This window comes from Tamandua tetradactyla, chromosome 6 (assembly GCF_023851605.1).
Source record: "Tamandua tetradactyla isolate mTamTet1 chromosome 6, mTamTet1.pri, whole genome shotgun sequence".
NCBI lineage: Eukaryota > Metazoa > Chordata > Mammalia > Pilosa > Myrmecophagidae > Tamandua > Tamandua tetradactyla.
The window spans coordinates 16306788-16320615 of NC_135332.1; the positions used below are offsets into that span (position 1 = coordinate 16306788).

At 41.8% G+C, this 13828-nt stretch overlaps 1 protein-coding gene across 14 annotated transcripts in view; it reads right to left on the minus strand.

Moving 5' to 3' along the window:
- FBF1 (Fas binding factor 1) overlaps positions 1–13828 on the minus strand; it is a 45461-nt gene that overhangs the window by 29116 nt on the left and 2517 nt on the right. For 13 of the 14 annotated variants that reach the window (XM_077163875.1, XM_077163880.1, XM_077163874.1 and 10 more), the window contains one exon: positions 12410–12503. In XM_077163875.1, the coding sequence (XP_077019990.1) occupies positions 12410–12503 (94 nt within the window). Of the gene's footprint in view, positions 1–9267; positions 9409–12409; positions 12504–13828 lie in introns of all 14 variants that reach the window. The other variant, XM_077163881.1, reaches the window with a different exon arrangement.

Here is a 13828-nt window from a genome sequence, read left to right on the forward strand (position 1 = left end):
ACCCAATTACAAAATGGGAAAAAGACTTGAACAGACACCTCTCAGAGGAGGAAATACAAATGGCCAAAAGGCACATGAAGAGATGCTCAATGTCCCTGGCCATTAGAGAAATGCAAATCAAAACCACAATGAGATATCATCTCACACCCACCAGAATGGCCATTATCAACAAAACAGAAAATGACAAGTGCTGGAGAGGATGCGGTGAAAGAGGCACACTTATCCACTGTTGGTGGGAATGTCAAATGGTGCAACCACTGTGGAAGGCAGTTTGGCGGTTCCTCAAAAAGCTGAATATAGAATTGCCATACGACCCAGCAATACCATTGCTGGGAATCTACTCAAAGGAATTAAGGGCAAAAACTCAAACGGACATTTGCACACCAATGTTTATAGCAGTGTTATTTACAATTGCAAAGAGATGGAAACAGCCAAAATGTCCATCAACAGATGAGTGGCTAAACAAACTGTGGTATATACATACGATGGAATATTATGCAGCTTTAAGGCAGTATAAACTTATGAAGCATGTAATAACATGGATGGACCTAGAGAACATTATGCTGAGTGAGTCTAGCCAAAAACTAAAAGACAAATACTGTATGGTCCCAATGATGTGAATCGACACTCGAGAATAAACTTGGAATATGTCATTGGTAACGGAGTTCAGCAGGAGTTAGAAACAGGGTAAGATAATGGGTAATTGGAGCTGATGGGATACAGACTGTGCAATAGGACTAGATACAAAAACTCAAAAATGGACAGCACAATAATACCTAATTGTAAAGTAATCATGTTAAAACACTGAATGAAGCTGCATCCGAGCTATAGGTTTTTGTTTTGTTTTGTTTTGTTTTGTTCTTACTATTATTACTTTTATTTTTTTCCTCTATATTAACATTCTGTATCTTTTTCTGTTGTGTTGCTAGTTCTTCTAAACCGATGCAAATGTACTAAGAAACGATGATCATGCATCTATGTGATGATGTTAAGAATTACTGATTGCATATGTAGAATGGAATGATTTCTAAATGTTGTGTTAGTTAATTTTTTAAAATTAATAATAAAAAAAAAAAAGTAGGGGGGAGGCTGAGATTCGGCATCAAGGGATGGAGAAAACCTTTTAGACCAAAAGGGGGAAGAGTGAAATGAGATAAAGTGTCAATGGCTGAGAGATTCCAAACAGAGTCAAGAGATTATCCTGGAGTTTATTCTTACGCATTAAGTAGATATCACCTTGTTAGTCAAGATGTAATGGAGAGTCTGGAGGGAACTGCCTGAAAATGTGGAGCTGTGTTCCAGTAGCCATGTTTTCTGAAGATATTGTATAATAATACAGCTTTCACAATGTGACTGTGTGTTTGTGAAAAACTTGTGTCTGATGCTCCTTTTATCTACCTTGTCAACAGAAGAGTAGAACATATGGAAGAAAACTAAATAATAGGGGGAACAAATGTTAAAATAAATTTAAATTGAAATGCTAGTGATCAAAGAAAGGGAGGGGTAAGGAGTATGGTATGTATAAATTTTTTCTGTTTTCGTTTTATTTCTTTTTCTGAATTGATGCAAATATTCCAAGAAATGATCATGAAGATGATTATTCAGTTGCATATGCATCATATGTGATGATATTGTGAATTACTGATTATATATGTAGAACGGAATGATCAAAATAGGAATGTTTGCGTTTGTTTCTTGGTATTTAAAATAAATAAATAAATAAAAGTAGGGGGAGGGCAATGGTGGTTCAGTGGCAAGAGTTCTCACCTGCCATGCCGGAAAACTGGGTTTGATTCACGGTGCCTGCCCATGTTAAAAAAAAAAAAAAAAAGTAATGGGGACAGATGGGCCCCTGGTCCAGATAAGTCCTGAAACCTGGAGGGCCCAGCCTCTCCAGAACATCAGATAGTTCCATCTTCCTATTCCATATTAGTGACAGATCCTTCCAATATGGAACATTTAGAATGAACATAGCCCAAACACCCCTAAAGAGAGGGATGGAATGACCAAAGGTGATGCAGAATTACACAGTGAAGACAGGATGAACAAATGACTATGAATGCTGAATCACTAAACTGATATCTCTTTTAGTCTCCACTATCTTAAAGCAGCTAGAAGTAAAAACCTAAAATTATGGAAATGTAACCTACATCAAACTCGGAAATATGTTCTACAACTAATTGTGGGGCTGTGCCCTGAAATTTACTGCTTTTTTGTATATACGTTATTTTTCAAAAAGAAAAAAAAGGAAGGAAAAAATTCAATTGTGATGATAAAAAATATTTAAGCTTTCTAGCCTCCTATATTCCGGAACAGCTGGAAGGAAAAATCTGAGAGGATCATATGGTAGCCCATGACAAACTGTGGGATCTGTCCTGTAACTACTTGTTGAAGAGTGCTTTGGAAACTATTGCTTTTTTATTTCTTTGCTTTGTATATATGTTATACTATACAATAAAAAAGTTCTAAAAAAAATAGTAAAAATGGCAAATTTTATGCTAAAAAAGTTATTAGGCCACCTAAAAGTAAAAAAAAAGAGTAGTGGGGGAAAGAGGGATAGAAAGATCAAAGGTGATGGTGGAGTTATACAGAGAAGGTAGGGTTTAACAAATGAGTATGATTGCTGAATCATTAAATTGGTATCTATTTTGGTCTCCAGATTCTTAGAGCAGCTAGAAGTAAAAAACCTAAAATTGTGGAACTGTAACCCATACCAAACTCTGAAATCTGTTCTACAACTAATTGTTGTACTGTGCTTTGAAATTTATTGTTTTGTATATATGTTATTTTTCACAAAAAAGATTTAAAAAGTTGATTGTGATGATAAAAAAATATTTATTCCTTCTAGCCTCCTATATAATGGAGCAGCTAGAAGGAGAGATCTGAGAGATCGTATGGTAGCTCATGACAAACTCTGGGATCTGCCCTGCAACTACTTGTGGAAGAGTACTTTGAGAACTATTGCTTTTTTCTTTCTTTGCTTTGTATATATGTTACATTATACAATAAAAAAACTGAAGGAAAAAAAAGTAGGGGGGAGCCATGCCCTGATCAAGATGGCAGAGCAAGATGCTTCAGGGCTTTCCCCTTCCAGAGAAACTTTACACTAGCAAGAACTGACAAAAACACCTTTCTCCACGCTGCACAAAAGGGTTAGAGGACTGCAGCAACAAGCAAGTGCTGAATCAAGAAACAAGTTTCTCCAAAGTGGGAGGACCTCGTGGCCCCCTGGCTCGCCCCACCCCACCCATCACCAGCTTGGTGAGGAGTCAGCCCACACTCCCAGTACACAGCCCTGGTCCCAGTTCCGAAGGGACCAGAGTAACTGTTATGCATACACTGAGAGCAAGTATGTGTGGCCTAGTCTGTCTAGTGGTGACCTAAGGGACTCTCTATGCCAGAAGCTGCTGTGTAGAAGGCAGCTCACCAAGCTCTCCTACAGAACACTGTGGGAGAACAGCCAAGTCAGCTGCCTGGGCAAGGGATTGCTGGCTGTAGGGCATACAGGGCAGTGCTCAGGACCATGAGTAAACTACGAAGAGGGAACATTTGGAGCTGTGGAAATGGGGTGAATTACCAGGGCCACATGTGCATACTCAAGACAAAACTTATAAGTAGAAAGGATCAGGAGCCCCCTATGCTTTGGCCTGGAGCTGTTCTCTAAACTCATGGCATGATAAGCTCTGAAGGACGCACTTGTACAGGTCAATCTGCAAAGACTAGGAAGTACATTCTTCTCTTCTTTTTTGGTTAGCTCCTGGCATGCAAGGAAAGCTCTACCACAACACTAATTGGATACAAGTATAAAGAACAGACTCCTCAGAGTCTAAATTTCAGTGGTAACAACTTAAAATATCAAAATGTCAACAAAAGATTACAAAACATACAAACAAACAGGAAAAGAAGAAAATGAAAGCATGAGAAACTGTCAATTAAGAGGCCAGACCTGAGACACACCAGAGCGACTTAAAAAATAAATATATGCTCAAACTGATAAAGGAAAACGTGGACAAAGTACTAAAGGAAATTAGGAAAATGACAGATGAATGCAAGAAAATATCAATAGAGAGATGGAAATTATGAAGAGGAACCAAACCATTCCAAAGAGCACAGTAACAGATATTTAAAATTCCCTAGAGGGTTTCAATGGCAGATTGGAGCTGGCAGAAGAAAGAATCAGAGAACTCAAAGATAAGACAACTGAAATCATCCAGTCGGAGAAGGAGAAAGAAGAATGAGGGAAAGTGAACAGAGCCTGAGAAACCTGTGGGACACCATCAAGCATGCCAATATATGCACTGTGGGAGACCAGAAGGAGGAAAAAGGGAGGAAGGGACAGAGAGAATATTCCATATTCAAAGAAATAATGGCTGAAAACTTCCCAAATTTAATGAAAGACATGAATACACGCATCCAAGATGTTCAATGAATTCCAAACAGGATAAACTCACACCATGCATTTTCTAATCAGACTGCTGAATACCAAAGACAAAGAGTTCTGAAAGCTGTAAGAAAAAAGTAGAGTCATGTACAAAGGAACTTCAGTAAGATTAAGTGCTGATTTCTCATTGGAAACCATGGAGGTGAGACAGCAGTAGGATGACATATTTAAAGCGCTGAAAGCAAACAACTGCCATCCAAGAATTCTATATCTGGCAAAACAGTCCTTCAAAAATGAAGGAGAGATTAAGACATTCCCAGATATACAAAAGCTGAGGGACTTAGCCATCACTAGACAGACCCTACAAAACAGGTTAACAAGGGTGGGCCACAGTGGCTCAGCAGGCAGAATTTTCGGCTGCCATGCTGCAGACCCAAGTTTGATTCCCATTACTTGCCCATGTGAAAAAACAAAACAAACAAATATATTAGTGAGAGTTCTGTAGGTTGAAAGGAAAGGACGACATGGGTAAATATAAATGCCAGTCCTATTGTAGTTTATGTAACTCCATGTTTTACTTCCTATAGAATTGAAAGGGCAAATACATAAAGAGCAATGATAAATCAGTGGTTTTGGACTCACAATGTATAAACATGCAGTTTGACAAGAACTACAAAAAAAGGCAGGGGATGGCAGGGTACAGGAACATAGTTTCTAGACACCATTGAAGTTAAGTTGGTATCTAAGCAAAGCACAGTGTGATATATTTAGAATGTTAAAGTGCCATGTTAACCACAAAGAAAATATCGGAAAATATGCAAAGACAAGTAGCAGAGGTCAGGATGTCAGGGGGTATGGGGAGTTAATACACAGAAGGTGTGGGGTTTCTGTTCCGGGTGGGGGTGGGGGGTAGGGCGGCGGGGAATGGTAAAGTTTTTGTAATTGAAGGTGGCAAAGGTGCTGCAACAGTGTAAATATAAGCAATCCCACTGGATGGCATGCTTGTGAGCGGTTGAGATGGGAAAGTTTATGTGGTATATAATTCCCACAATTTTAAAAAAGAATGAGAAACCAAAGAGAATAAAAATTAAATGCAATATGTGATCCAAAAGGGCAATTTTTTGACATATGAAAAAATTGGAATATAAACTGTAAGCTTTACATCATTGCTAAATTTCTCAAACTTGATAACTGCACTTAAGTTGGTTACATAAGTGAAAAAGCTTGTCCTTAGGAAATATACATGGCAGTATTAAGTGCTAAGGGAACATAAAGTATACAATCTGCATTCAAGTGTTCAGAAAATGGATTGATAGACACACAGATGGATAGATAGAGGGACTGAAAAACTGCTAGACAGCTAGACTGATATGACAAATATGGCAATATGTTAAAATTGGTGGATGTGGTGTCATGATTAGGGACATGTGTCAACTCGGCCAAGTTGTGGTAGCTGTTTATCTGATTGGGCAAGTACTGACCTGTCTGCTGCAATGAGGACATTTCATAGGATTAGGTCATGATCACGTCAGCTGCATCCACAGCTGATTCCATTTGTAATCAGCCAAAGGGGAATATCTTCTACAATTAGTGATGCTAAATCTAATCATGGGAAGCCTTTTAAGGAGGACTCAGAGGAGACAGGTTCCATTCCTGCTTCAGCTGGTAAGCCTCTCCTGCGGAGTTCATCCAGACCCTCCATCAGAGTCATCGGCTTCACACCCTGCCCTGTGGATTTTGGACTCCGTATTCCTGTGGCCACTTGAGACACTTTTATAAATTTTATATTTGCAAGTGTTCCCTGCTGATTTGGTTTCTCTAGAGAACCCTAATACATCTTGTTACCGGGAGTGGTTCTTAAGAAACAGAATCTTAAAAATGGGTTTTTATGAACGGTTTTCTACTCTGACTGGACTCAGACACTAAGGACTCTGATTCCCGTAATCAAATGACACTCCCAATCCATGGAGTGAGTTGGCAAAGGAGATAGTCAAAATATCATCATTCGATTCTCCTAATGCTTTGCTTGTACAAAGCCAGACTCTGGGGGATAATGTTTTTGACACCTTTACAGAGTTTTGGAGAAATAAGAGTTATAGGGATGTTGGTTGGTTATTGTTAGATATGCTGGCTACATTAAGGGGTGAAAGGGATGGGCTTAAGGCTTCAAACGAGAAGCTTAGCGCCGTGTGAATGATATAGAAGTTTCTATGAGTATCCTGAAGGAAAATCTTATTTCCTGTAGCCGTAGACTTGAGATCTCTGAAAATCAGACTCTGAATCTTATTGTTAGAGTAGCAACTTTACAACATAAACTGAAATCTCAGTCTTGCATGTGTCTGCCATTAAAGTGAGGGCATTGACTGGAAAGGAGTGGGACCCTGAAAAATGGGGTGGTGACATATGGATTGATAATGATGTTGGGGGCGAGGTTGAAACCGTAGGCCATGCTGAGTCTTCTCTAGATAACCCTGTAATAGTCTGCCCTGAGGACGCAGCCGCCCCACCTCCAGCCTGCCTTGAGGAATTGGCCACCCAACCTCCTCCTGAAGGGATTAGCCCTAGAGTGATTAATCCTGTTTCACCAGATGAAACTGCAAATGAAGGCCCTGAAGCAAATGGCTTGGAAGATATTTCTAATTCTTTTCATTACCCACCCCCACCACCCCTCGTTTCTTCCAGACCTATAACTAGACTAAAATCCCAACAGGCCCCTAAAGGTGAGGTACAAAGTATCACACATGAGGAGGTACGTTATACTCCAAAAGAACTGTGTGAGTTTTCCAATTTATATAGACAGAAATCAGGGGAATATGTGTGGCAATGGATTTTAAGAGTGTGGGATAATGGTGGGAGGAATATAAGGCTGGATCAGGCTGAATTTATTGATATGGGCCCACTAAGCAGAGATTCTACATTCAATGTTATAGTTCGAGGGATTAGAAAAGGTATTAACAGATTGTTTGGATGGTTGATTGAAACATGGATCAAAAGGTGACTGACATTACCTGAGGTTGAAATGCCAGAACTGCCCTGGTATAATGTAGATGAGCAGATCCAGAGGCTCAGAGAGATTGGCATGTTAGAGTGGATTTATCATGCAAAGCCTGCTCTTACACCCCAGGAATGTCCAGAGGATGCACCTTTTACCAGAACAGTGAGAAATAAATTTGTGAGACTAGCACCATCATCCCTCAAGAGCTCTGTAGTTGCACTTCTCTGTAGGTCAAATATTACTGTAGGAACTGCTGTCACTGAGCTGGAATCCTTAAACGCAATGGGATGACAGGATCCCGAGTTGGGAGAAGCCAGGTGGCAGCACTTAATCACCAAAGACAGGGTAGACACGGCTATTATAATAGACAGCAAACTCAAAGGAGGCATCAAAATTATATGACATGCAGAGATTTGTGGCATTGGCTAGTAAATCATGGGGTACCTAGAAATACAATAGAAGGGCAGTCTACTAAATTCTTGTTGGAGCTGTATAAACAAAAGAGTTCTAGGTCAAGGGAACAGAAGTCTAACCTGAATTACAAAAACACAGAGTCACGGACCCTTAATCAGTTTCCAGACTTGAAACAGTTTACAGACCCAGAGCGCCTTGAATGAAGGGGAGGCCAGCTCCCTTTGGGGGAGAAACCTGTTACACTGCCACAAATTTATACTGTTAATCTTCCTCCCAGCCTTCCCCAAGGAGACTGACGGCCTTTTACCAGGGTAACTGTGCATTGGGGAAAAAGAAATGATCAGATATTTCAGGGATTATTAGACACTGGTTCAGAAGTGACATTAATTCCAGGGGACCCAACACATCACTCTGGACCACCAGTCAGAGTGGGGGCTTATGGAGGCCAGGTGATCAATGGAGTTTTAGCTCAGGTTCATCTCACAGTGGGCCCAGTGGGCCCATGGACCCATCCTGTAGTTATTTCCCCAGTTCTGGAATGTATAATTGGCATAGACATTATGAGCAACTGGCAGAATCCCCACGTTGGCTAACTCATGCAGTGAGGGCTATTATGGTGGGAAAGGCCAAGTGGAAGCCACTAGAACTGCCCCTACCAAGCAAAATAGTAAATCAAAAGCAATACTGTATTCCTGGAGGGATTGCAGAGATTATTGCCACTCTTAAGGACTTGAAAGATGCAGGGGTGGTGATTCCCACCACATCCCCATTCAACTCTCCTATTTGGCCTGTGCAGAAAACAGATGGGTCTTGGAGAATGACAGAGGATTATTGTAAGCTCAACCAGGTGGTAACTCCAATTGCAGCTGCTGTTCCAGATGTAGTATCATTGCTTGAGCAAATCAATACATCCCCTGGTACCTGGTATGCAGCTATTGATCTGGCAAATGCTTTTTTCTCAATAGCTATTAGTAAGGACCACCAGAAACAGTTTGCTTTCAGCTGGCAAGGTCAACAATATACTTTTACTGTCCTACCTCAGGGGTATATCAACTCTCCAGCCCTATGTCATAATCTTGTTCGCAGACACCTTGATCATTTCTGCCTCCCACAAGACATCACACTGGTCCATTATATTGATATCATGTTGATTGGACCTAGTGAGCAAGAAGTAGCAACTACTCTAGACTTACTGGTAAGGCATTTGCGTGTCAGAGAATGGGAGATAAATCCAACAAAAATACAGGGGCCTTCCACCTCAGTGAAACTTCTAGGTGTCCAGTGGTGTGGGGCATGTTGAGATATTCCTTCTAAGGTGAAGGATAAGTTGCTGCATCTGGCCCCTCCCACAACCAAAAAAGAGGACAACGCCTAGTTGGTCTTTTTGGATTTTGGCGACAACATATTCCTCATTTGGGTGTGCTACTCCAGCCCATTTATCGAGTGACCAGAAAAGCTGCTAATTTTGACTGGGGACCTGAGCAAGAGGAGGCTCTGCGACAGGTCCAGGCCGCTGTACAAGCTGCTCTGCCACTTGGGCCGTATGATCCAGCAGATCCAATGGTGCTGGAAGTGTCAGTGGCAAACAGAGATGCTGTCTGGAGCCTTTGGCAGGTCCCTATAGGAGAATCACAACACAGACCCTTAGGATTTTGGAGCAAAGCCTTACCATCTGCTGCAGATAACTACTCTCCTTTTGAGAAACAGCTTTTGGCCTGCTACTGGGCCTTAGTAGAGACTGAACGCTTAACTGTGGGCCACCAAGTTACCATGAGACCTGAGTTGCCTATCATGAGTTGGGTGTTGTCACCTACCAAGCCATAAAGTTGGGTGTGCACAGCAGCACTCCATTGTAAAATGGAAATGGTATATATGAGATAGAGCCAGAGTAGGTCCTGAAGGCACAGTAAGTTACATGAAAAAGTGGCACAAATGCCCATGGTTTCCACTCCTGCCACATTATCTTCTCTTTCCCAGACCAGAGCTATGGCCTCTTGGGGAGTTCCTTACAGTGAATTGACTGAGTAAGAGAAAACTCGGGCCTGGTTTACAGATGGTTCAGCACGATATGCAGGTACCACCCGAAAGTGGACAGCTGCAGCACTGCAACCCCTTTCTGGGGTGTCCTTGAAGGACAGTGGTGAGGGGAAATCCTCCCAGTGGGGAGAACTTCGAGCAGTGCACCTGGTTGTTCATTTTGCTTGGAAGGAAAACTGGCCAGAGGTGCGTTTGTATACTGACTCATGGGCTGTTGCTAATGGTTTGGCTGGATGGTCAGGGACTTGGAAAGACCATAATTGGAAAATTGGTGACAAAGAGGTCTGGGGAAGAAGTATGTCAATAGACCTTTCTGAGTGGGCTAAAAACATGAAAATATTTGTGTCCCATGTGAATGCACACCAGAGGGTGACTTCAGCAGAAGAAGATTTTAATAATCAAGTGGATAAGATGACCGGTTCTGTGGATAACAGTCAGCCTCTTTCCCCAGCAACTCCTGTCATTGCCCAATGGGCTCATGAACAAAGTGGTCATGGTGGTAGGGATGGAGGTTATGCATGGGCTCAGCAACATGGACTTCCACTCACCAAGGCTGACCCGGCTACAGCTACTGCTGAGTGCTCAATCTGCCAGCAGCAGAGACCCACACTCAGCTCCTGATATGGCACCATTCCCTGAGGTGACCAGCCAGCTACATGGTGGCAGGTTGATTACATTGGACTACTTCCTTCATGGAAGGGGCAGCGATTTGTTCTAACTGGAATAGACACATACTCTGGATATGGGTTTGCTTTCCCTGCACGCAATGCTTCTGCCAAAACTACTATCCGTGGGCTTACAGAATGCCTTATCCATTGTCATGGTATTCCACATAGCATTGCTTCGGATCAAAGGAACACACTTCACAGCAAATGAAATGCGGGAATGGGCGCATGATCATGGAATTCTCTGGTCTTACCATGTTCCCCATCATCCAGAAGCAGCTGGATTGATAGAACGGTGGAATGGCCTTTTGAAAACTCAATTATGGTGCCAACTAGGTGGCAAAAACTTGAAAGGCTGGGGTAATGTTCTCCAGGAAGCTGTGTATGCTCTGAATCAGCGTCCGCTGTATAGTGCTGTTTCTCCCATAGCCAGGATCCATGGTTCTAGGAACCAAGGCGTGGAAATGGGTGTGGTACCACTCACTATTACCCCTAGTGATCCACTAGGAAAATTTTTGCTCCCTGTCCCTGCTACCCTGAGTTCTGTTGGTCTACAGGTTTTAGTTCCAAAACGGGGTGTGCTTCCTCCAGGAGAAACAACAATGATACCACTGAACTGGAAGTTAAGATTGTCACCTGATCACTTTGGGCTACTTATGCCTCTGGATCAACAAGCCAAGAAGGGGATTACATTATTGTCTGGGGTAATTGGCCCTGACTATCAGAAAGAAGTAGGACTGCAAATATATAATGGAGGTAAAGAAGAGTTTTTTTGGAATATAGGAGATCCCCTAGGGCGTCTATTAGTACTACCATGCCCTGTGATTAAAATAAATGGAAAACTGCAATGACACAATCCAGGCAGGACTACTAATGGCTCTGAAACTTCAGGAATGAAGGTTTGGGTCACCCCACCAGGAAAAGAACCACGGCCAACTGAAGTGCTTGCTGAGGGTAAAGGGAGCATGGAATGGGTAGTGGAAGAAGGTAGTGATAAATATGAACTTCGACCACGTGATCAGTTACAGAAACGAGGACTGTAATGCTGTTTTGTTCATGCTATACTATTTAAGTTGTAAGATATCAAGTTTAAGAATGAATGTTGCCTAAGGACTTGTACCCTATTCTGGAGAGATTTAATGTGTTTCTAGTTATATGCAGGACAGTTAAATATTGTCAGGTAAAAGGAAAAAAAATGTGTGTGTTTTCATTTGGAAATTAAGTATGGTTTAAGGTGATATGTATATAGGTGCCAAGTTGACAAGGGGTGGACTGTCATGGTTAGGGACATGTGTCAACTCGGCCAAGTTGTGATAGCTGTTTATCTGATTGGGCAAGTACTGGCCTGTCTGCTGCAATGAGGACATTTCATAGGATTAGGTCATGATCACGTCAGCTGTATCCACAGCTGATTCCATTTGTAACCAGCCAAAGGGGAGTGTCTTCTACAATTAATGATGCTAAATCTAAGCATGGGAAGCCTTTTAAGGAGGACTCAGAGGAGACAGATCCCATTCCTGCTTCGGCTGGTGAGCCTCTCCTGTGGAGTTCATCCAGACCCTCCATCGGAGTCATCGGCTTCACAGCCTGCCCTGTGGATTTTGGACTCTGCGTTCCTGCGGTCACGTGAGACACTTTTATAAATTTTATATTTGCAAGTGTTCCCTGTTGATTCTGTTTTTCTAGAGAATCCTAACTAATACATGTGGGTATCTGGTGTCATGGAACACATTGGAGTTCTCTGTATGGAGTTTGTATTATTTCTGTAACTATCATGTAAGTTTAAAAACATTTCAAAATTAAAAGTTAAAAAAAAAAAAGCTGGCAGGTCTGCTAAGTGAGAAGTAGAGAGGTAGAGGGACAAGGAGCAAGTGGAATGAAATCGGTAGCGGACACCCAAGCCAGTCCTGTGCTTACTTTGTTCTAGTCCTTGAGGAAGGGAGCAGCTGAGCTGCACCTGTGGTGTCTCGGGCATGTACACACAGTTTAACAGGTTTCTCAAGTGGAGCCACTGGAAAAAAGAAAACAGAAGGAACTGTCATGCACCTGAAGAGACCTGGAGTCAGGACTGCAAATCTCCCTACCCAGCCCTCTCCCAGATCATCCGAATGAAAGAAGGTCCTGTTTGGAAAAAGGAAGCTGGCTCTATGCAAGTCTTAAAGTTACCCCTCGAAAAGTTGAAGAGGGGCAGATGGTGTAATTGCAAGCTAAGTGTAACTCTAAGTGCTAGCTGGTGCCAAAGAGCCCAACACAACCTGAACCAAACCCACGCCATGGAAATGCAGAAAGAACATGGTTATTTCACAACACAAAATCAGAGGATGGAATACAAACACTTGTGCTTTGTGGGTTTCCCTGGGTCACAGGGGTGGAGAAGACATGGGGCCTAAGCCTCACTGAACCTGGTGAGCTCCGCAAGACCCTGTAGCCCTACTTCTCAGTACAGCAGACACGGGCACATAGGATAAGGGAAAAGGATCCTGAATATACAAAACACTCTTACAACTCAACAATAAAAGGACAAATAACTCAATCTAAATATGGACAAAAGATTTTAATTGACATTCCTCCAAAGCAACGGTCAGCAAGCAAATGAGAAGATGCTCAACATCATCAATCATCAGAGGAATGCAAATCAAAACCATAATGAGATATGACTTCACATCCACTAGGATGCCTAGAATAAAAAAAAAACAGACAACAAGTGTTGGCGAGGATGTAGAGAAACTGGAACTCTCATATGTTGCTGGTGAGAATGTAAAATGGTTCATCCACTTTGGAAAACAGTTTGGCAGTTCCTCAGAAAGTTAAACATAGAGTAAGCATATGACTCAGCAATTCCATTCCTCGGTATATACCCAAGAGAATGGAAAATATACGTCCACAGAGAACTTATACACGGATGTTAACAGCAGCATTATTCATAATAACCAAAAAGTGGAAACAACTCAAATTCCTGTCAGCTGATGAATGGGTAACATCTGGGGTATGTCCATACAGTGGAACAGTCCGTCATAAAAAGGAATGGAGGACTGATACACGCTCCCACCTGGATGAACCCTGAAAACATTTTGCTAAGTGAAAGAAGGCAGACACAAAAGACCACATATTGTATGATTTCATTTTATATGAATAGCATATAAAATGAATGAGTGTTTGCCTAAGGCTGGACGCAGGGAAATTGAGGAATGGCTGCTAATGATATAGTTTCTTTTAGGAGTAATGAAAATGTTCTGGTGGTGATGGTTCCAAAACCCTGTGAATACATTAACAACCACTGATTTGTACACTTTAAAGGAGTGAATTTTATGGTATGTGAATTATATCGCAATTAAA